Source organism: Lipotes vexillifer, unplaced genomic scaffold, assembly GCF_000442215.2.
Source record: "Lipotes vexillifer unplaced genomic scaffold, Lipotes_vexillifer_v1.1 scaffold946, whole genome shotgun sequence".
Taxonomy (NCBI): domain Eukaryota; kingdom Metazoa; phylum Chordata; class Mammalia; order Artiodactyla; family Lipotidae; genus Lipotes; species Lipotes vexillifer.
In genome coordinates, this window is record NW_006776646.1 from 728980 (window position 1) to 753883 (window position 24904).

General features: G+C 36.6%; 1 protein-coding gene across 1 annotated transcript in view; it reads right to left on the minus strand.

Annotated features, from left to right (window-relative positions):
- Nucleotides 1–24904, minus strand: part of DZIP3 (DAZ interacting zinc finger protein 3) — a 104188-nt gene that overhangs the window by 67269 nt on the left and 12015 nt on the right. The window contains 7 exon segments of the mRNA XM_007450534.1: nucleotides 556–608; nucleotides 1392–1484; nucleotides 3058–3159; nucleotides 4534–4653; nucleotides 10248–10362; nucleotides 13236–13360; nucleotides 14597–14677. Coding sequence (XP_007450596.1) covers nucleotides 556–608; nucleotides 1392–1484; nucleotides 3058–3159; nucleotides 4534–4653; nucleotides 10248–10362; nucleotides 13236–13360; nucleotides 14597–14677 — 689 coding nt within the window.

Sequence of the window (24904 nt, forward strand, 5' to 3'; positions counted from 1 at the left end):
CACTGGTAGATTAAAAAAATGGTAGACATTTTAAGCAGAAGAAAAGAGAATCAATGGATTAGTGGAGAATCAATGGATAAGTTTTATATTGAAATTTCTAATTTCAATAGCAACAGTCTATACCTCTATGAATTCCCAACTTATATTATATATTCCTCTGCAATAAAGCTTTCTCATCTAAGAAACAGGATGATTCTAATTGTCAGACAAGCCTGGAGGCTTGAATGAGTTTTGAAAGCTAGGAGAAAGTTTTTATATCATAACAATCTAATTTAAATAACTTTAAGAAAAATACATTTAGTTTTCAGGAAAGGATTCTTTTCATACTTAAGGGAAAAGTATTCACATTTCCATTTTCCTGCTTTAGAATTTAAAAGTCTACAAAGTGGGGGGCAAAGGGGTAGACAAATGTCAATTAAATACAATTTTTTCACACAACTGATACTGTCTTTAAGTTTAATGGAGCTCCAGAAAGTAACAGAAAACACAGAAGAAAGGAGCAACTGAAAAATACATACATGCTCAAAAAAAAAGAATATTTAATTTCAAGCTTACCTTGCTCCTAAATTTTCAATGGTTATATATTCATCCTTTCTCACAACTTCAAACTGCAAGTGATGAAAAAAAAATAGCCCTAAAGTAGTTCAATTTTCAAAATTCTTTAATGTTACTTCTTAGCCTTAATATTTGAAAGAAAACAATGAGAACGAAGCTATAGTGAATATAAAACAAATAAAACAGAAGAAACAAGCTATAAACAATCTTAATCAAATAAACTAGAGTTGGTCTTAAAAACTAGTTCTACTTTATATCACTATAGGATTTAAATGTCAAATCTAAAATACAAGAAGACCATACTAAACATTAAAAAATATATATATTCCTATTTATAATTCTGGTCTGTTTACTAATTAACTGAAAATTCAACAAGATATTTCATTAATTAAAAAAATTAAATGGATACCATTTAAGTGCATTTTATGTAGCAGCAACTCTATGAGATGTTCTATAGATATTTTTATAGGAAGATGCTTAGAGACGAAAAAAGGGTTCAGAAAATCTAAAATTATTTTTAACCATAGGTGGAACAGAATTAGATTATCATCCTTTGTTCATGATAATGACTTTCCTCACTGCTACAGCTATAGCCTGCTTGTCTGTTTCTGTTTCTGTGTGTGTATGTGTGTGTGTCTTTATTTTTAAAATTTTCTTATTCTTAAGTACCACTTAAATACTACTTTGGAGAAATCAATGCAATAAAAAGGTTAGAGAGCTTAGTCCCATCAAAGAGAATATGGCTAGAATACTACTACTGCAATTCCCAAATCTGTTTGAAGTCAAAAACATCATTCCAGTGAAGGAAAGCAAAAAAATAAGAGAAAGATACTCACCAAAATTTTGACAATTCCAGGTACCTCACATTGCAGCATCCTTATCATGTCACCTGTACATCCTTCCTTCAAACATTTTTTCCCACTAAAACTCTAAAGTTATCAATAGAAAAACCCCCAATAAGTTATCAATAGAAAAAAATAATACAAACAATAAAAATAGAAAAAAACCTGCTGATGTGCAAGACTGATTATATTTAAATAAAGTTAGAAGCAGATGTTGCTAGACAGTAAAAAAGATGTGAATAAACATTTGAGAGTTAGCTGTTCAAAGATAGTCCATTTCTTATACCAATGGATTTCCTATTTAAAATTTATGACTACATTTTTCTCTCTCATCATTTCTACTTCAAAATCTTCAAATAGTTATATTACAAACTAAAATGTATTTGCTGCCCCCAATAAAAGCAACTTCAAGTAAAATATACTAATTAAGTAAGTGCAAAAAGGAATACTGAATTTCTGTTAGATATATGAGGATTCCAGGGAAAACGAATTTGAGTCCTTTTTCTGATTCTGACCTTGTTATTTCCTCTGGTTAAGTTACTTAGTTTTCTTTTACATCTCTTTCTAAAGTTGAGCAAAATGGATTGCCCTAATAATCAAAGAAAGTGAAAAGTATTTACACACTGCTTAAAAAGTGAATAATAATGTTTATATAATGATTTTTACAATGTACAATGCAAGTTTATCTGTTTTACCTGTTAATCCTCATAACAAACTTATAAAGTAGGTATTACTATCTCACTATATGGCTTAGAAAAATGAGTTTCAGCCTAGTGCAAAGAAAACTAGCAAGTGGCTCAATCTGGACTTGAACTCAGAACTCTCAACTTCATATACAGTGCTCTTTCTATTCCACCACAATTCCTTTATAAGTGTTTTCTGCTGTTTGCACAATGTAAACACTCTAGAACCAAACATTATAGACCCAACTTATGGCCATTACCTCACTAAAGACTAATTAATATAGAATTGGGCTTTCGATTTCTACTTTAATTTTAGCAGCAAAGAATTCAATTTAGTTATATGACTTTAGGCAAATATAAATAATACAAATATATTTTGGGTTGTTTTGTTTTGTCTTGTTTTTTGCTGTTTTGTTTGTTTGTTTGTTTGGCTGTGCTGCATGGCTTGAGGGATCTTAGTTCCCTGACCAGGGATCTAATGCCATCCCCGGCAATGAAAGCGCCAAGCCCTAACCACTGGACTTCCAGGGAATTCCCAATACTACAAGGATAGTTCTGGAGACTATAAATTTATCACTGTTCTCTACCCTTAAAATAGAAACTATCCTTAAAATTATATAGTTGTCCTTTCTTTTTATTAAGTGATTCTATTTATGTCCTTTATGTGAATATACGTAACAATATTTCTATTCTTAAGAGTATAAACTTCTAAAGGGAAGAGAACAAATTAATAGAAATCAATAAGCAAAGCAACTAGCAGAGTATTTCCTACAAAGACCTGTTTAATAAATGGTGATGATGAACAAATAGTGAGGAGAAAAGCATCAGAGAGAATAGGAAAAAAAAAAAATGAAGGGAGAAAAAAAGAGGAGGAAGGATGTGATCAGGAAGAAATGAAGAGGAAAGAGGGAAAACAGAGGAAAGAGTAGAGGAGGATATGTTGTAGTAAAGTTTTTAAGGAAGAACAAATATAATACCTGATCATTTTCACCTGGATATTTTAAATTCTTGAACTTTTTCCAACAAATTTTATGGAAGTAAACACAACAGCTTTTGCTGCACATTAACTGAAAAAATCCCTGGAAAAGAATAAAAGCTGCTGTTAAGAAATAATAATCCATGTAGATATAGAAAATACCACCTTAAGTCATTTTTTAAATTATTCTATAACTAAATGAGCTCTAGATGGCATTGAAAATTTATCAACAGATCACTGGTAATCAAAGAACTATACAAGTCATTTTTATATCACTAAAGACAAAAAAATAGGCAATAATTTGAATAAGTTAATGTAATATTTTCCGTATGCTGTATACAACAAAATATCAGAAACTTGGTAAGTGATCTTTGTAGATGAACATGCTGTCTGCCCCACTTCACCTCAACTTTTACATTTCTCTTTTCTTTCAGCCCCAATTCCATACCATTATTCCCCAAAACTTCTTTGTCACCAATCACCAGACCTTAGATTGCTATCTTAGTGAGAAATGGCTCCTGAGCTACTGCATTATCCCAAGGTATAGATTTCTTGTCTTTCCTAGTGTGCCCTCCCTGGGAACCACAGTCCTGCTTCCTTTAAATAGGTACACTGCTTAGATGACAAAAATCTAAATTTTGTGACCAAGACTTTCTGCTGCTACATGCTACCCATTTGACTAGAACCCTGATGCCTCCCTGGGAAACCACAGGACCATATTCACCATGTCACTGAAACCAGGACTGACCCTGACCTGCCCCGAGCACTGCACTTCACCAGGCCTACACTTCCCAATATCCATCTTACCCTAATGAATAGATCTTGGCTTTCTCCTCCTTCCCATCTACGCCATTTGCTCTATACATCATGCTTTTCAACTCAGATTTCCAGTCTTGTAGAAGTAGTCAGATTTACACTGATGATCACATCTCAGCCTATCTTGTGATTTTCCACAGTCTTATTCTGATACATCCAGGGAGAACTAGACTTGAAGTACTTTGATTGTTAAATTTCTTCAAATCAAGGTTGGTTATGTGTATGTGTGTCCCACCCAAGGCCCGTAGAAGAAATAATGATCCTTACTTAGTAATGTAATTCTTGAGGAGTGACAACCTTTCTCCTTAGTAAAATGCTAATATTCTCAACCTGTAACATTTTTAACTATAAAGAATATTTTAGATAATTTCCATTATATGATTACAAGAAAATTTATTATAACTTCAGAAACTTGTGAATATACAAAAACCCTAGCAAAGCCAATTCATTCTTTTACTGGCTCAAAGGATATAAATATTTCCTGATCACAGTGAATCTAACCTCTGAGACATTCAAACAACTTCTCAACTGCATTATCTCTGTAATTAAACTAAGTACTTTTTAAACAATATTTTGATGCATGATAATATAATAATTTTTATTTAAGTTTAACTTCACAATCACATTTTTAAAATACTCAGTTAATTGGTAATTATAGTACCTTATAATTGGTGTTCTTTAAAATGTCAGCTTCACAAGATCGCTCACAATCTAGATAACTGCAAATGGTCCGCTTCATTATATTACCCTCAGTTGTCTTGATGAAATTGTTAAGAAGGTCCTAAATTTTTAAATAAAAATAAATCTCATGAATCAGTAATAAAAAGACTACAACACTTATCTTACCTTAAGTTATATGTCCATTTCATATCCTTTTTTGAAGGTGTTGTATATATATTTTTTAAATAGTTATAGAACCTATTTCCCTCATTCAAAGTAAACAATACATAGAAAGGCCCTAAATAAGAAATACTACACTTCTTATTGAATACAAACATGGAGAAAGGACAAAAGTCTATGTTCAAAGCTATATGTCTACTCTTCATTCTAACTCATAACACCTAGCATGTTCCTAACAAGAATTACTTGCTCTGATATAAATACAGAGAGACAACAAATCATTGGAAACCCAAGAGAGTCCTTGCTAGAACTGGCCCCCAAGACACCATGTTGGCAGTGGAACTACTGTAGTGGTGCAACAGGCTGCTCAGCCAGAAGGGGCAGAGGCAGGGTACAGAAGTATGTTTCCAGTGTTCAGAGTTACAATTTGGAATGCAATTTCCATATTTTAAAATGCTAGTTAAAGGTTTGTGAAACACGTTATCAAGTCTAAGTTAAACAGGTCCTTAATACTGTCCCTTAGAGAGACATACCCATATATATTGAGGGTATAAGACATGATAAAATAAACCTCTACAGACTATTTTACAAATCAAGTCATCATTCATAACATTTGTTTAATGGCATTCAGAATTTTATGAGGAATAAAAATGTTTTGACCAAGTTGACTAGAAAATTTTAAGTATCAAGAGAGAAATAAAGAAGCAGAGTTCAAGGACCTATCAATATGAAAATAGTATATCCTGTGAGGATAACCAATAGTCAAATGGAGATGCTGAAAACAAAGGGATAGGACTCATAGTAGGTATATAACTACTGTGGTTTCACAAATCTGACACTTAATAGTTCAATATTGATCTGTTGAGTCTCCTACCAAAGTCTGTTCCTTGTTCCTTACTCCGCATCATCTGCCTCAGTCACTGATATTCACTCATTCAATAAATATTTACTGAGTGCCTGTTATGGGCCAGGTTGTTATGAATGTTAAGGGATGTCAAGGATACAGCAGTGAACTTAGCAGGTTAATACTTAGTCCTCATGGGACTTACATCAATTTCATCTACCACAATCTATTGAGGTTCAAGCGGGTAGTCTTGAAGTCATCCATTGTATAATTATTCCATCACCCTGTACAAGCAATATATTAGCAAGTACTGTTGAGTCTTCTCCCAGAATATACTGAAAATTTTTCTAATTCTCTCTCCATTTCTACCACTCTATGTCTCACCTACATTACTGACAATGACAACTGTCTAACTGGTCTGCCTCTTCCTTGCCTACTGTGTTCAAAACACTCTCTGCAAAAAAACAAAAGATTATTGTCAGTTCCTTGCTTAAAACTCTTCAATGGCTTCCCACTACCTAAAACAAAATCCAGAACCCTTACCAAGACTGACTGCAAGGTCCTGCAGAACCTGCAGAATCTGAACCCAGTACACCTAGCCATCTCTGGTCCATCTCTTCACATTCATCTCTAGCCTCACTCACTATAAAATTCATGATTTTATATTCAAAGTTGCACTTCAAGGCCTGAGGGCCTTTCCACATTCAATTCTGTTTACCTAGAATGCTCTTACCCAACTCTTTACAGAGCTAGTTCCATTCTCAACCTTCTGCTTCCAACTTAAATATCACCTCCCAGATAGGCCTTTCCTAACCACTACACATAGATACACATACACATTTATGCATATATACATATAGACAAATATGGATATATGCAGGTATACAAGTGTATGTCTGTGTTCTCTATTTTCTCTGTCCCAGTCCCTTGTTTTTCTTTAGAACACTAACTACAATTTGTAACTATTTTATTAATATTTTTTTTACTTTCTAACTCCTCCCTTACCATAAATACAGAAACTCTTCAAAGTCCTAAATTCTACAAGTCATATTTTACTATAATTTGATTATAACATCCCACTGTTTAAAAGTTTTGAGGGGGTTTCACATGACCCTCAAGATACAGTCTGAGCTCCTTACTTGGTTTATAAAGCCTTACATGATCTAGCTAACATTACCTTTAACATTTACCTCTAAAATTCATGAAAAAAGGACAGGATATTATTTTTTTTAAAAAAAGCAACATTCATAACAACAAGAAAACTCTTGGTAGATGATAGCTGAAATATTGAAATCATTGAAATAAAAAATTCAATAGAAGGATAGAAACAAGGGTAATGCTGAAAATAATAACAATATGAAGGGACATTCCCCTGCTAGGGTGCCAGCAACTCTAGGAGTACAATCTTCCCCCCAACAGGGTGAGTTCATCTAAGGAGACATATGAGGATAGGAGCAACTGGGGCAGGGCAGGCCTCTGGTGGTAGTCACCTGAAACTCCTCAGTGCCAGATAAAGAGGTAAAGGCCAGCCCTCTAAGTTTTCTTAAAGAAAAACTAATCACAGTGTTTGGGAAGTAGGACTTTTGGTGGGCTGACAGGCATAGGCACCGCTTATAACAGATTAAGAACATGCTGGCCTAGAGCCAGAGCACGATCATGGAAGCACTCTGCTCTACTGGACATTAAACCTTTAGCTATTGGATTTTAACTTAAGAAGTGTGGAGAGAGAGGGCTGGAGGAGAGTCCAGGGCATCTGGAATGGTGGCTGGTTACCCAACTATTTTTGAAGCAGCCACTATTTTCCAAGCAGTATGGAAATACTTTAACATTGTAAGAACTAATATGGGGCTTCCCTGGTGGCGCAGTGGTTGAGAGTCCGCCTGCCGATGCAGGGGACACGGGTTCGTGCCCCAGTCTGGGAAGATCCCACATGCCGCGGAGCGGCTAGGCCCGTGAGCCATGGTCGCTGAGCCTGCGCGTCTGGAGCCTGTGCTCCACAACGGGAGAGGCCACAGCGGTGAGAGGCCTGCGTACCGCAAAAAAAAAAAAGGACTAATATGATAGCACTAGTGCATACTGGCTGAATATTAGCTCTATGCAAAAAAGATGAAGTTAAGAAAATATCCTAGAAAGTAGAACAAAAAGACAAAAGATTAGGGACTTCCCTGGTGGTCCAGTGGTTAAGACTCCATGCTCCCAATGCAGAGGGCCCTGGTTCGATCCCTGGTCTGGGAACTAGATCCCACATGCCGCAACTAAAGATCCCACATGCCGTGGAAGACCAGGCACAGCCAAATAAATAAATAAATATTTTAAAAAGAAAAGACAAAAAATAAAAATTAGCAAAGAAATAAGAAAACCAGAAATTCAGTCCAGGATGTCAAGTATCTAAATAAAAGGCATTTCAAAAAGAAAAGAGAAAATGAAGAAGAAATCATCAAATAAATAAAAAAAGAAAATGTCCCAGAACCAAAAAACATAAGTTCAGAACACTAGGAATATACAGAATATCCTAAAATTTCCCAGAAAAAAAAAATAGGTCATAACAAAAGATTGATAATCAGAACATCAAATTTCTCAAAAATACTACTGTTGGAAGTTAGAAGATAACAGAAACACAATTTAAAAAATTTAAGGAAAATGATTTTCAACCTACAATTTTATGCCCAGGCAATATATAAATAAAGTGTACAAAGAATAAATTATTTTGAGACTTGAAAGACCTCAAAAAATTTATCTCCCAAGCAAGTACCCTTTTCCAGGAAGCTGCTGGATGAGTTGCACCACCAAATCAAGGGATTATACCTAGAAAGAGGAAAACTTGAGATCCAAGAAATAGAGGATCTACAAAGGAAAGGGGTGAGGGTATTCCCAGGAATAGAGTAAAGGGAAACCCTAAGGCCAACTTAATAAAAACTTATAACTATTAGTAGGATGGGGAAGTGAAGTGTGTTGTGTGAAGGAGATGTATAAGGAAGCTACTAAACCCTCCTCTTCCACAGTGGGAAGTCAAAAGATAATATCTAAGATGGAAAAATTTTTAAATAGCAGTATAGCTTTTTAAAAATACAGGTAAATATCAAAGGAAAATGCCTAGAGGATTGGAAGAAGTTACCCATAGTCAGGAACTACAATTAGAGATGATAAACCACAGACCATTAATTTTTAAGCCTTTTAATATTACTTGAAAAACTGCATACATGTATTACTTTGCATAAAATAAAAATAAGAAAGTTTGGATAAGAAATAAAAATATTTTAAAAGGAGAAGGAAAAAAAGAAAAACAACCAAGACCAGGTAGGGGCTGCTCCAGGTAAACACAGAAATTCAATATTTTTCCAAAATCTATAAAATTACTACTTTATTAGGTCAAAGTTAAAAGTCATATGATTATCCTGGCCAACACCAAAGACTGCCTGCTTATTCTATTGATTACTGGGAGAGGTACATTAAAATATTCCACTGTGACTGGGAAGTCTTCTATTTCTCCTTTTAGTTCTACTAGTTTTTGTCCCAGGTATTTTGAGGCTGTATTATTAGGTATATACAAACTTTGAGTTGTTATAGCTTCCTAGAAAACTGAATTTTTTGTTTTTATAAAACATCCCTCTTTATTTTGAGGAATGCATTCGGCCTTAAAGTCAGCTAAAATATAAGGATCCAGAAAGGTTTAAAGTAAAAGTTTGGAAGAAGATATGTCATTCAAACGCTAACCAAAAGAAGCCGAGTGTAGCTATTTTCATATTAAACAAATAAAAAGTGACCAACATGGCTTATCAGATGAGTAAAAATTACCCAAAAGGTAAAAAATATCCAGAGGGTGTGGAGAAATGGAAACTCTCATAGTCTGTCTTAAGAATATAAACTGGTTACACACTTTCTGGGAGGAAATGTGGAAACATACACGAATAACTGTACAAGTGTATAAACACTTCACAATTCCACCTTTAGAAATTTATACTAAGGGAATGATGTGAGAAATACAAAAAGATCACTTTCCATAATAGTGAAAAACTAGAATGTTTAGGATAAACTAAATCTTCAATAGCAGGGAATTGGTTAAGCAAATTAAAAGCACAGTTTAAGATGGACTATGAAAAAATTATACTATATAATAATCTACTTGCTGGGAAATTCATAATAATATATATTTTCATACTATAAATCAATGTGTATAACATCACACCAATTTACTAAAAATAAAAGGTAAAGAGTGTTTATACATGTGTGTATGGAAAGATATAAATGAAAATACTAACAATGGTTTCTCCATTTGAAGAAATATATGGATGAATTTTACTTTTATCTTTGGTATTTTTACATTTTAAAGTTTTTTAATGTAAGCATTTAGTACTTTTAAAATTTAAATCAACAGCAAAATAATGGTAAATATAGTTAGAAAAAAGTTAACTATTACACTTAGCTGTAGCCATGTGAAGTACTGAACTAGTACAGCTTTTAATCTTGTTATTTGGAAATGCTAACACATCCACCTCATTTCTCTCTACTTGTTGAATCATACTAACATCCTGCACTAGATAATGGAATCAAGGTTGTTGCTCATACAAAAAGCTAATGCCCAACAAAAGAATGTGTTTGCTATAGAATGATATAGTTAACATAAACTGCAGTTTATCAAAGATGATTCTGATTAGCCACAGATGAAATGTTATTCTTAAATAATTTCTTACTTTAAAAGTTGTAGGTAAATCTTCATCTCCCATAGGATCTATGTCAAACCAATGATCATCTGTATCTCCTGTTTCTTGTAAGCTTTTATGAAATTCTAGCAGTCCTGCATTATATCTGCAAGGCATTTTAAAATAGGGTTAGTTTGAACAGGACTCTGTAAGTAGACAGTTTACCAATTAGACAACAAGCAACTCTTTTATTTATTTATTTTTTTGTGGTAAGTAGGATGGTGATAACCTCTGGCATGCTATAGAAATACAAACACTAGGACTCTCACCTGTGGTAGATTGGGATGAAATACATGTGGAAGGGGAGGCAATAGATTATATAGTAGCTCAAGCTTGAACATTATGGGGGCCATGGTAATTAAAGGGACTGTAGAGTTGGTTGGCTTTTTTTTACCGTCTTGGAAGCCTTGAAGAAAGAAAATGGCACAGGTCAGCCAACTATTGACTCTGGACACAACGAAAGACAGAGGCCTCTGAGGGTACCATTTAAAGAGACGCTCATCTCCTACAGACATAAAGATAATCTGTGCTGAAAATCAGGCCCAGATTTAATCACAAAGTGGAACAAACTGCAAAAGAAACCAAATACTCAGCCTCAACAGGACTACTACTATCAACTAAGGATACTCCGTGAAAGTTAAAAGGCCACTTTGGTAACGTTTCAAAAACCTTGACCAACTCTAAACATAAGGCAGACCATGCTGAAAATGAGGCCCAGTATTTAATCACAAGAGTAGAACAACAGCAAAAACCAAAAGCATAGCCTCAACAGAACTACTGTACTATCAGGACTCTGATAGGGAAGAAGTAGACCATGCAAAAATATGATCTGAGGTACATGTCTCAAAAGATGATACTCTTCCTTCTCAAAATCCTCTCTTGGGCTTCCCTGGTGGCGCAGTGGTTGAGAGTCCGCCTGCTGATGCAGGGGACGTGGGTTCGTGCCCCGGTCCGGGAAGATCCCGCATGCTGCGGAGCGCCTGGGCCTGTGAGCCATGGCCGCTGAGCCTGTGCGTCCAGAGCCTGTGCTCCGCAACGGGAGAGGCCACAACAGTAAGAGCCCCGCGTACCGCAAAAAAAAAAAAAAAAAAAAGTCAAAATCCTCTCTTATATCTGCTCATTGCCTACAGACAAAAAAAAATCTAGGATCAAGTATAAGCAAAGCCTAAGTGGGAAAACAGAGGAAGAAAAAGCTTATTCACCATAAGCATTGTAGAACTTGACTACTATGTACCGGCAGGAACATGTCTGGGAGTGGATCTTAAGAGTGCTGAACCCATGGTCAAATATATAGCTTGACAGGGAAATATATATTGATATGGGGCAACTCTTCCATAATTCAGCATTTACTTTCCTAGCAAGGACACCCAAAGCCAGTCCTAACATGCTGCTGAGAAGGCTACTTGAAGCTTGGAAACCACAATGGCCTCTAGTAATTGAGGTGGAAATGTTGAAAATTTCTTGGCAAAGTATTAAAGAAAGCTCAGGGAGGTAAAGATGTTAGAATGGACTTACTGCATAAGACCATAGAATCCATCACTAGACAATGTTCCCTAGAAAGGCCCAGAAGACATTCCATCCATTAATGTAATAAGAAATACAGAGTGAGAAGGACATCAGTCTCTTTGAGCAGCTCAGTGGTGGTTGTTCTCTATAGGCCAGGGATGAAAGTAAATGATGCTGCCAGACGACTGGGCTTTCTAGTGTCAATGATTTGGGAAACTGATTTTTTTCCAATGCCCATCAATAAGGAAAATAAACAGTAGTTCACATATCTGACGAAAGGACAGCAGTACAGATTCTCTGTCTTGTCTTAGAGCTATGTTAATTCTCTCCACAATATAGACTAAGGGGATTCTGATCATCCTGACATTCTGCAAAACATCACACTGGCCAACTACATTGACGACATGCTAATGAACAGAAAGTGGGACATCTTCTGGACAGTAAAAACCAGGCATGCCGGAGGATAGAAGATCAACCTTACGAAGAATCAAGGAACTACCATATAAGTGATGCTTTTAGGGACTCAATGGTTGGGCCCAGCAGTAACCCTTCATAAGGATTTGCATAAGTAAATTTTGCCTAATTCACCCTTCAGATCCCAGCCAAACATTATTTCCTCAAGGAGACTTCTGATTCCCAGAAAGACATTGGGGTTCCAATAAAGACTAATTTTTCATTATGTTTTCCTTCATAGCACTTTATCACATTTCATAATTGATTATTTATATAACTGATTATTTGATTAAGGTCTATAACATTCACTATACTGTCAGTTACATGAGGACAGGAACTATCTATTTTGTAAACCATTTTATCCCCAACACCTAAAGCAGTCTCTAAAATAGGATAAATGTTTAGCAAATAAAATGAATGAATGATGCTATAAATGGCTAAGGATCTACATATGGGAAGTGAACAGATGGTTCATAAACATTCTCCTGTACAATTTCACTAAGTGTGTAATACCCAATACTTCCAGACTCAGAATTTGGACCCTTTCAATGAGTTATAAGCTCATTTATAACTTAAATACCTATTCCAACTGGTGATAACATTAATAACTACAACCATTAATTATCTATTACGAATAGCATTTTTGTGTCCTGGGCACTGTTACTCACTTTATGAGGTGGGCACTATTATCAGTTCCAAAGATAAGACTTAGCAACATTAAATTTCCTAGAGTCATATATTAGATAAGTGGTAGAAAATGTATTTGAACCCAGGCCTATCAGACTCCAAAGCCTATGTTCCTAATGCCTATGCTATACCACCTTTTATTGCCATGGCCTGTTAAGTTTGATACTTAATATTCTCAAGTACATTAAAGAAATTATCTATAGAATCAGTGATGGAGAAAAGAATCAGTAGAGCACAAATGTCATGATCCCTGGTATATTGTACAAACTTTATTCCCATTACATAATGCTAAAAGTTGATAGGCAAGATCTACCCATTAATTAAAATCCTTACCTCTTCTGAGCACATCGAAGTAAACCACGTCCAAAATAAACTAAAGACATAAAGTTTTCACAAATTTCATTTTCCTGGATCACCATCTTCATCACCAGAAATTTATTCTCAGCTTCTATACAATCCTGTAGCAACATAAAGCTACGTTTGGCTGATGTAAAAGTCATTTTTTTCCTTTTACAATAAACAGTTATTTCCCAAACTGGAGAAGTTAGGGCAGCTTTAATATTGATCCACTCATTTATTCATATCTCTAATACCTCTCTGTATATAATCCCATAAATAATGTACTCAGTGCTTTAGTTATTTACAAAAGAACTAAAGATCTTTAACCAGTGTTTCAAAGTGAATATTAAAACAACAATCTTTATATCTAAAACTGACAAATATTACTAGCCAAAATAAGGGCTCTTCTGATGACTATGGGAACATAGTTCTTTATAATTCTTCCTAATATTTCATTCTAATTAGAGCACAAATCTTCCTAGTTTTTCAAATAGGAAATAAGTGACTTTTTGCCCACACATATAGTCTCTTTTGAGGAATGACAACCTTGATCATAAGCAATATAAGTTTACAAGTAAACTACAGAATCAGTTCTAATAAATGTTTTAGTTATCATTATTAAAACAGGCACAGTAGCCCCGGTCTCCCTGGGAAAAAAAAGTGCTGCATGGCCTCATTTTAAAATATTCTCTAGCACATCACACTTAATAATTAGCATTATGTGAAATTATTTAAAGTGGAAATGTTTTCAGTTTGGTGCTTATAAATTCTACTTCACCTAATTAACAAGTCAGATTTATTTATTTATGAAACCAAGTAGAGAGTACAAATTTAGGAATACAAAAAGTAAAAGAGATATCAAGGCTGCAATTGAGAAATCATTAAAAATAAGAAAAAGAGAATTTAAGTTTGTAAGCACCCTTAGAAATCACCTACTTACCTCCTAGATTTTTACTTTTGCACTTCACTTTATTTGATAAAGAATTTGAGGTAAAACTCACATTTTACAAAGAGGGTAAGATAAAGACCAGAGAGATTAAACTACACTAAAAAATGGATTAAAATTTATTATATAAGTGAAAGAAGCTAAACAATTTTCTGTTTTATATAAGTGATAAGTATTTCAAAGATAAATAAAAGAAAGTTATAAGCTAACATTAAGTTTCCCCTACCAATATTTTTAGTTTCACAATATAGTCTCTAGCATAATTACTCTACATTTTCAATATATGACAGAAAAGTCACAGAGTGGTTTCAATTTTTAGAGAATGTCAAAAATCAACATTTTAATTTGTTAAAATGAGGTCAGTGTATGTGAAGCGATTTATAATGTGCAAATAACAGATGCTACATACCTCTTTCTTTCCTCTTTCAGTGACTGCTACTCCATACAAAAATAGTAATGTCAAATAATAACCAATATTAATCTGATGTGCCTAAAAAGATAAAATATACTTCAGTTGATTATTTAGACTATGCTACTTTTTACTGTAGAACGCTTAATTAAATATCCTAGGCCTATTTAATAACTATTAAAAATAGTTAAAATTATCATTATATTGTCAGTCATCGAATAATCACTACAGAGAATTCATTTCAGATGTATTTAATAGTTTCACCCAGAAGACAGGCAATAATCTCAAAATAAAACATTAGAGTTTGATCAAAGAAAATGAAAGCAAATGCCATCAAGATTTGTTATACTAAAACTTTCGGAAAAATTCTCTTTCTCTCATGATATTTTTGTATAGAAACACTTTAGATAATAACAAACACTACCATCCAGCTTAAAAAATACAATGATCTCTTAAATCAAAGTCTTTTATTGTACACATGTGGGTTTTGTTATAACAGTATGAACATAAAGCTTATCACTTATTTAATGAAAAATTAAAACACAACTATTTCCTTCATTTGAAAATGGTCTATGCCAAATTAGAGATGGAGAATAGATTAGGGGTTAGGGAGAGTGAGGAGGGTAAAGTGTGCATATGACTATAAAGGGGTAGCATAAGAGATTTTCATGGTGATGAAATAGTTCTTTTATCCTGATTCCAGTAGTGGTTACAAACATATACACTTGTGATAAAATGGGACAGAACTACACACACCTGTGTGTAAAAAACTTATCACAGCTGACCTGAGAATGCTATCCTTAGAAAGGTCTGCTTGCAAGGCTGACCCTTGGCTGGTATCTGTAAATCTGGATTTCAAGAGTGTTCCCACTATTCTCTGATAGGGGTGTTTCACTGTTCCTAGACTGTTTGTGCCAACTATGTGATTTATGCTGAGCACCAGGAAGTTTCTTCTGGGAATCTGAAATTTTGATACATGTTAGGCAGAGGGTGCCTACATGATCAACCCCCAATAAAAATCTTGAGCACTGATTCTCTAATGGACATCCCTGGACAGAAATCTCTCTCTCTCTCACACACACTCACACTCTCTCTCTCTCACACACACACACACACACACACACACACACACACACACTGCTGCATTTTTGTTGCGAAGGAGGGAAAGAAGAAATGTACTCTGTGTAACCGCTCATGGAAGGGAGAAAACATAAGGAAGCCTGAAGATGGATTCTTCTAGACTCTGCCTACGTTATGCTTTGACCATTATAGTCTGGGTGTGTATCTTTACTATATAATTGCAATAAATCTCAGCATGAGTACAACTATATACTGAGTCCCATGAGTCCTTCTGAACACGGGGGTTGGAGACCCCTGACACAACACCCACTGTACCAATGTCAACTTCCTGGTTTCGATAATATATTGTTATGAAGATGTAACTATTGAGGGAAACTGCCTGCAGGGTACACCAGGACCTCTCTGTACTTTTCTATTGTACAAAGTTGTATTTTTGCAACTTCTCTGCATTTAAAATTATCTCAAAATAAAAAGTTAAATGGGAAGATGGCGGAAGAGTAAGACGCGGAGATCACCTTCCTCCCCACAGATACACCAGAAATACATCTACACGTGGAACAACTCCTACAGAACACCTACTGAATGCTGACAGGTGACCTCAGACCTCCCAAAAGGCAAGAAACTCCCAACGTACCTGGGTAGGGCAAAAGAAAAAAAGAAAACAGAGACAAAGGAATAGGGACTGGACCTGCACCAGTGGGAGGGAGCTGTGAAGGAGGAAAGGTTTCCCCACACTAGGAAGCCCCTTCGCGGGCAGAGACTGCGGGAGGCGGAGCGGGGAGCTTCGGAGCCGCGGAGGAGAGCGCAGCCACAGGGGTGCGGAGGGCAAAGCGGAGAGATTCCCGCACAGAGGATCGGGGCCGACCGGCACTCACCAGCCCGAGAGGCTTGTGTGCTCGCCCGCCGGGGCGGGCGGGGCTGCGAGCTGAGGCTCGGGCTTTGGTCAGAGCGCAGGGAGAGGACTGGGGTTGGCGGCGTGAACACAGCCTGAAGGGGTTAGTGCACCACGGCTAGCCGGGAGGGAGTCCAGGAAAAGTTCTGGAGCTGCCGAAGAGGCAAGAGACTTTTTCTTCCCTCTTTGTTTCCTGGTACGCGAGGAGAGAGGATTAAGAGCGCTGCTTAAACGAACGCCAGAGACGGGCACAAGCCGCGGCTAAAAGCACGGACCCCAGAGACGGGTGCGAGCCACGGCTAAAAGCGCGGACCCCAGAGATGGGTATGAGACGCTAAGGCTGCTGCTGCTGCCTCCAAGGGGCCTGTGTGCGAGCACAGGTCACTATCCACACCCCTCTTCTGGGGAGCCTGTGCAGCCCACCACTGCCAGGTTCCCGGGATCCAGGGACAACTTCCCCAGGAGAAAGTACGGCGGGCCTTAAGCTGGTGCAACGTCACGGTGGCCTCTGCCGCCGCAGGCTCACCCCACACTCCGTGCCCCTCCCTCCCCCCGGCCTGAGTAAGCCAGAGCCCCCGAATCAGCGGCTCCTTTAACCCCGTCCTGTCTGAGCAAAAAACAGACGCCCTCCAGCGACCTACACGCAGAGGCGGGGCCAAATGCAAAGCTGAGCCCCTGGGAGCTGTGTGAACAAAGAAGAGAAAAGGAAATCTCTCCCAGCAGCCTCAGAAGCAGCGGATTAAAGCTCCACAATCAACTTGATGTACCTTGCATCTGTGGAATACATGAATAGACAACGAATCATCCCAAATTGAAGAGGTGGACTTTGAGAGCAAGATTTATGATTTTTTCCCTTTTCCTCTTTTTGTCAGTGTGTATGTGTATGCTTCTCTGTGAGATTTTGTCGGTATAGCTTTGCTTCCACCATTTGTCCTAGGGTTCTACCCATCCTTTTTTTTAAAAATTTTTTCTTAATAATTAATTTTAATTTTAATAACTTTATTTTATTTTACTTTATCTTTTCTTTCTTTCTTTCTTTCCTTCCTTCCCTCCTTTAGACAACGAATCATCCCAAATTGAGGAGGTGGACTTTAACAGCAAGATTTATGATTTTTTCCCCTTTTCCTCTTTTTGTGAGTATGTGTAAGCTTCTGTGTGAGATTTTGTCTGTATAGCTTTCCTTTTGCCATTTGTCCTAAGGTTCTATCTGTCCATTTTTCTAAAAATTTTTTTTCTCTTAATAATTATTTTTTAATTTAATAACTTTATTATCTTTTACTTTATTTTACTTTACCTTCTTTCTTTCTTTCTTTCTTCCTTCCCTCCTTCCTTCCTTCCTTCCCCCAACGTCCCTCCCTCCATCCCTCCTTTCTTTCTTTCTATCCTTTCCTTCTTGTCTTCTTTCTTTCTTCCTTCCTTCCCTCCTTTCTTTTCTTTCTCTTTCTTTCTTTCTTTCTTTTTTTCTACTTCTACTAATTCTTTCTCTCTACTTTTTCTCCCTTTTATTCTGAGCCATGTGGATGAAGGGCTCTTGATGCTGCAGCCAGGAGTCAGTGCTGTGCCTCTGAGGTGGGAGAGCCAACTTCAAGACACTGGTCAACAAGAGACCTCCCAGCTCCATATAATATCAAATGGCGAAAATCTCCCAGAGATCTCCATCTCAACACCAGCACCCAGCTTCACTTAACGACCAGCAAGCTACAGTGCTGGACATCCTATGCCAAACAACTAGCAAAACAGGAACACAACCCCACCCATTAGCAGAGAGGCTGCCTAAAATCATAATACGTCCACAGACACCCCAAAACACACCACCAGACGTGGACCTGCCCACCAGAGAGACAAGATCCACCCTCATCCACCAGAACACAGGCACTAGTCCCCTCCACCAGGAAGCCTTCACAACCCACTGAACCAACCTTAGCCACTGGGGACACATCAAAAACAACGGGAACTACGAACCTGCAGCCTGCAAAAAGGAGACCCCAAACACAGTAAGATAAGCAAAATGAGAAGAAAGAAAAACGCACAGCAGATGAAGGAGCAAGATAAAAATGCACCAGACCTAACAAATGAAGAGGAAATAGGCAGTCTATCTGAAAAAGAATTCAGAATAATGATAGTAAAGATGATTCAAAATCTTGGAAACAGAATAGACAAAATGCAAGAAACATTTAACAAGGACCTAGAAGAACTAAAGATGAAACAAACAATGATGAACAACACAATAAATGAAATGAAAAATACTCCAGATGGGATCAATAGCAGAATAACTGAGGCAGAAGAACGGATAAGTGACCTGGAAGATAAAATAGTGGAAATAACTACTGCAGAGCAGAATAAAGAAAAAAGAATGAAAAGAACTGAGGACAGTCTCAGAGACCTCTGGGACAACATTAAATGCACCAACATTCGAATTATAGGGGTTCCAGAAGAAGAAGAGAAAAAGAAAGGGACTGAGAAAATATTTGAAGAGACTATACTTGAAAACTTCCCTAATATGGGAAAGGAAATAGTTAATCAAGTCCAGGAAGCACAGAGAGTCCCATCAGGATGAATCCAAGGAGAAATACACCAAGACACATATTAATCAAACTGTCAAAAATTAAATACAAAGAAAGCATATTAAAAGCAGCAAGGGAAAAACAACAAATAACACACAAGGGAATCCCCATACGGTTAACAGCTGATCTCTCAGCAGAAACTCTGCAAGCCAGAAAGGAGTGGCAGGACATATTGAAAGTGACGAAGGAGAAAAGCCTGCAACCAAGATTACTCTACCCAGCAAGGATCTCATTCAGATTTGATGGAGAAATTAAAACCTTTACAGACAAGCAAAAGCTGAGAGAGTTCAGCACCACCAAACCAGCTTTACAACAAATGCTAAAGGAATTTCTCTAGGCAAGAAACACAAGAGACGGAAAAGACCTACAATAACGAACTCAAAATAATTTAGAAAATGGGAATAGGAACATACATATCGATAATTACTTTAAATGTAAATGGACTAAATGCTCCCACCAAAAGACACAGATTGGCTGAATGGATACAAAAACAAGACCCATATACATACTCTCTACAAGAGACCCACTTCAGACCTAGAGACACATACAGACTGAAGGTAAGGGGATGGAAAAAGATATTCCATGCAAATGGAACCCAAAAGAAAGCTGGAGTAGCAATTCTCATATCAGACAAAATAGACTTTAAAATAAAGACTATTACAAGACACAAAGAAGGACACTACATAATGATCAAGGGATCGATCCAAGAAGAAGATATAACAATTGTAAATATTTATGCACCCAACATAGGAGCACCTCAATACACAAGGCAAATACTAACAGCCATAAAAGGGGAAATCGACAGTAACACATTCATAGTAGGGGACTTTAACACCCCACTTTCACCAATGGACAGATCATCCAAAATGAAAATAAATAAGGAAACACAAGCTTTAAATGATACATTAAACAAGATGGACTTAATTGATATTTATAGGACACTCCATCCAAAAACAATAGAATACACATTTTTCTCAAGTGCTCATGGAACATTCTCCAGGATAGATCATATCTTGGGTCACAAATCAAGCCTTGGCAAATTTAAGAAAATTTAAATTATATCAAGTATCTTTTCCGACCACAATGCCATAAGACTAGATATCAATTACAGGGAAAGATCTGTAAAAAATACAAACACATGGAGGTTAAACAATACACTACTTAATAACGAAGTGATCACTGAAGAAATCAAAGAGGAAATCGAAAAATACCTAGAAACAAATGACAATGGAGACACGATGACCCAAAACCTATGGGATGCAGCAAAAGCAGTTCTAACAGGGAAGCTTACAGCAATACAAGCCCACCTTAAGAAGCAGGAAACATTTCGAATAAACAACCTAACCTTGCACCTAAAGCAATTAGAGAAAGAATAACAAAAAACCACCAGAGTTAGCAGAAGGAAAGAAATCATAAAAATCAGATCAGAAGTAAATGAAAAAGAAATGAAGGAAATGATAGCAAAGATCAATAAAACTAAAAGCTGGTTCTTTGAGAAGATAAACAAAATTGATAAACCATTAGCCAGACTCATCAAGAAAAAAAGGGAGAAGACTCAAATCAATAGAATTAGAAATGAAAAAGGAGAAGTAACAACTGACACTGCAGAAGTACAGAGGATCATGAGAGATTACTACAAGCAACTCTATGCCAATAAAATGGACAACCTGGAAGCAATGGACAAATTCTTAGAAATGCACAACATGCCAAGACTGAATCAGGAAGAAATAGAAAATATGAACAGACCCATCACAAGCACTGAAATTGAGACTGTGATTAAATATCTTCCAACAAACAAAAGCCCAGGACCAGATGGCTTCACAGGCCAATTCTATCAAACATTTAGAGAAGAGCTAACACCTATCCTTCTCAAACTCTTCCAAAATATAGCGGAGGGAGGAACACTCCCAAATTCCTTTTACGAGGCCACCATCACCTTGATACCAAAACCAGACAAGGATGTCACAAAGAAAGAAAACTACAGGCCAATATCACTGATGAACATAGATGCAAAAATCCTCAACAAAATACTAGCAAACAGAATCCAACAGCACATTAAAAGGATCATACACCATGATCAAGTGGGGTTTATTCCAGGAATGCAAGGATTCTTCAATATACGCAAATCTATCAATGTGATTAACCATATTAACAAATTGAAGGAGAAAAACCATATGATCATCTCAATAGATGCAGAGAAAGCTTTTGACAAAATTCAACACCCATTTATGATAAAAACCCTGCAGAAAGTAGGTGTAGAGGGAACTTTCCTCAATATAATAAAGGCCGTATATGACAAGCCCACAGCCAACATCATCCTCAATGGCGAAAAACTGAAAGCATTTCCACTAAGGTCAGGAACAAGACAAGGTTGCCCACTCTCACCACTCTTATTCAACATAGTTTTGGAAGTTTTAGCCACAGCAATCAGAGAAGAAAAGGAAATAAAAGGAATCCAAATCGGAAAAGAAGAAGTAAAGCTGTCACTGTTTGCAGATGACATGATACTATACATAGAGAATCCTAAAGATGCTACCAGAAAACTACTAGAGCTAATCAATGAATTTGGTAAAGTTGCAGGGTACAGAATTAATGCACAGAAATCTCTTGCATTCCTATACACTAATGATGAAAAATCTAAAAGTGAAATCAAGAAAACACTCCCATTTACCATTGCAACAAAAAGAAAAAAATATCTAGGAATAAACCTACCTAAGGAGACAAAAGACCTGTATGCAGAAAATTATAAGACACTGATGAAAGAAATTAAAGATGATACAAATAGATGGAGAGATATACCATGTTCTTGGATTGGAAGAATCAACACTGTAAAAATGACTCTACTACCCAAAGCAATCTACAGATTCAATGCATTCCCTATCAAACTACCACTGATATTTTTCACAGAACTAGAACAAAAAATTTCACAATTTGTATGGAAACACAAAAGACCCCGAATAGCCAAAGCAATATTGAGAATGAAAAACACAGCTGGAGCAATCAGGCTCCCTCACTTCAGACTATACTATAAAGCTACAGTAATCAGTATGGTACTGGCACAAAAATGGAAAGATAGATCAATGGAACAGGATAGAAAGCCCAGAGATAAACCCACGCACATATGGACACCTTATCTTTGATAAAGGAGGCAGGAATGTACAGTGGAGAAAGGACAGCCTCTTCAATAAGTGGTGCTGGGAAAACTGGACAGGTACATGTAAAAGTATGAGATTAGATTACTCCCTAACACCATATACAAAAATAAGCTAAAAATGGATTAATGATCTAAATGTAAGGCCAGAAACTATCAAACTCTTAGAGGAAAACATAGGCAGAACACTCTATGACATAAATCACAGCAAGACCCTTTTTGACCCACCTCCTAGAGAAATGGAAATAAAAACAAAAATAAACAAATGGGACCTAATGAAACTTCAAAGCTTTTGCACAGCAAAGGAAACCATAAATAAGACCAAAAGACAACCCTCAGAATGGGAGAAAATATTTGCAAATGAAGCAACTAACAAGGGATTAATTTCCAAACTTTACAAGCAGCTCATGCAGCTCAATAACAGAAAAACAAACAACCCAATCCAAAAATGGGCAGAAGACCTAAACAGACATTTCTCCAAAGAAGATATACAGACTGCCAACAAACACATGAAAGAATGCTCAACCCCATTAATCATCAGGGAAATGCAAATCAAAACTACAATGAGATATCATCTCACACCAGTCAGAATGGCCATCATCAAAAAATCTACAAACAATAAATGCTGGAGAGGGTGTGGAGAGAAAGGAACACTCCTGCACTGCTGGTGGGAATGTGAATTGGTACAGCCACTATGGAGAACAGTATGGAGGTTCCTAAAAAAACTACAAATAGAACTACCATATGACCCAGCAATCCCACTACTGGGCATATACCCTGAGAAAACCATAATTCAAAACGAGTCATGTAGCAAAATGTTCATTGCAGCTCTATTTACAATAGCCCGGAGATGGAAACAACCTAAGTGTCCATCATCGGATGAATGGATAAAGAAGACTGGCACATATATACAATGGAATATTACTCAGCCATAAAAAGGAACGAACATCAGCTCTTTGTAATGAGGTGGATAGACCTAGAGTCTGTCATACAGAGTGAAGTAAGTCAGAAAGAGAAAGACAAATACTGTATGCTAACACATATGTATGGAATTTAAGAAAAAAAAATGTTTGAAGAACCTAGGGGTAAGACAGGAATAACGACACAGACCTACTGGAGAACGACTTGAGGATATGGGGAGGGGGAAGGGTGAGCTATGACAAAGCGAGAGAGAGGCATGGACATATATACACTACCAAACGTAAGGTAGATAGCTAGTGGGAAGCAGCCGCATAGCACAGGGATATCAGCTCGGTTCTTTGTGACCATCTGGAGGGGTGGGATAGGGAGGGTGGGAGGGAGGAAGATGCAAGAGGGAAGAGATATGGAAACATATGTATATGTATAACTGATTCACTTTGTTATAAAGCAGAAACTAACACACCATTGTAAGGCAATTATACCCCAATAAAGATGTTAAAAAAAAAAAAAAAGAGAACAGGAAAAATACATAGAGGTACTACAGGGGGTGGGATGTAACTTCTGATCATAGCTTTCTATTCTTCTAAATAACCGTGGGAGAGAACTCTTTTCTTTCCAATAATTCATACACGTATACACATTTTGTTCCAAAATAAGAAAGCAATTTCATTATTTCTCAGATCTCAAATAAAATTAGTATAAATTATTTTTCTATTTGGATTCATCTTGGCTGCAAAAGACGACATTTAAGAGTCTGGTAGAATCCGATGCGTGTTGGAGTGGTGGTTATGCTGCAACGTGTTCCAATAAAAAAATCAATGGGGTGTCAACTTATCATTCTTTCCTCCTGCTCAGAATCCTCCCAAACCCACAGTCAGTAAAACCGTGAAATGCCAATGATCCCTTCTATTAATTTTACAACACTTTGTCGGAGGACGACTATAATGGCAAAAAAAAAAAAGTCTTTGAAAAAGAGAAGCATAATAATAACGGTGAAATAGACATTAAAAGAAAATGTTCTAAAACGAAGTTTCAGGTGCACAAAGTCAGAGTTAATGTCAATTACCTGCCATGAGAGACCTTGAACATATTTAAAGTACGAAAGCCGTCATACACTTTAAATAGCATTCTATTATTACCTTCACTTCATTCAGTAAGACTGTAAACTCTTAAAGGACAGGGCTCAATTCATCTACTAATCTTATTATGTTCTAGCCCAGGGGTAGACACAGCTTATATTCAATGAATGCTTTCTGAGTTAATGAGTGAACTTGACCAAGAAGCTAAGCAAAACAGCTTGCTGATTAGATCAAGCGTTGAGAAATCTGATTAGGATGATTTGAATTATCCCAGGCCTTGCGTTTCAGTGATATTCTTTCCCGAGAAAGCCAGAAATCCCTCAAAGCAGCTCTTTAAAGATAAAGGCAAAGAGAGGTAGAATCCAGTGTTGAGAAGCCTGAAAGAACTCAAAACGGCTTTGTGATCAACATTAAAATGGAATCATTTGCTACAACATTTGTAAAGGGCATATGATACTGTTAATATTTTGGTAATGTATTTATCAAAAGAAACATGCAGCATGTACTCTTCATAAAGAGAAACTTTTTTTCATTTATGGGAAAACACATAAGTGGTTATTTAGCCAGGATACTCTCTAATTATCCATTTTGCAAATTTCCCTCAATTCAGTTTGGTTCTCC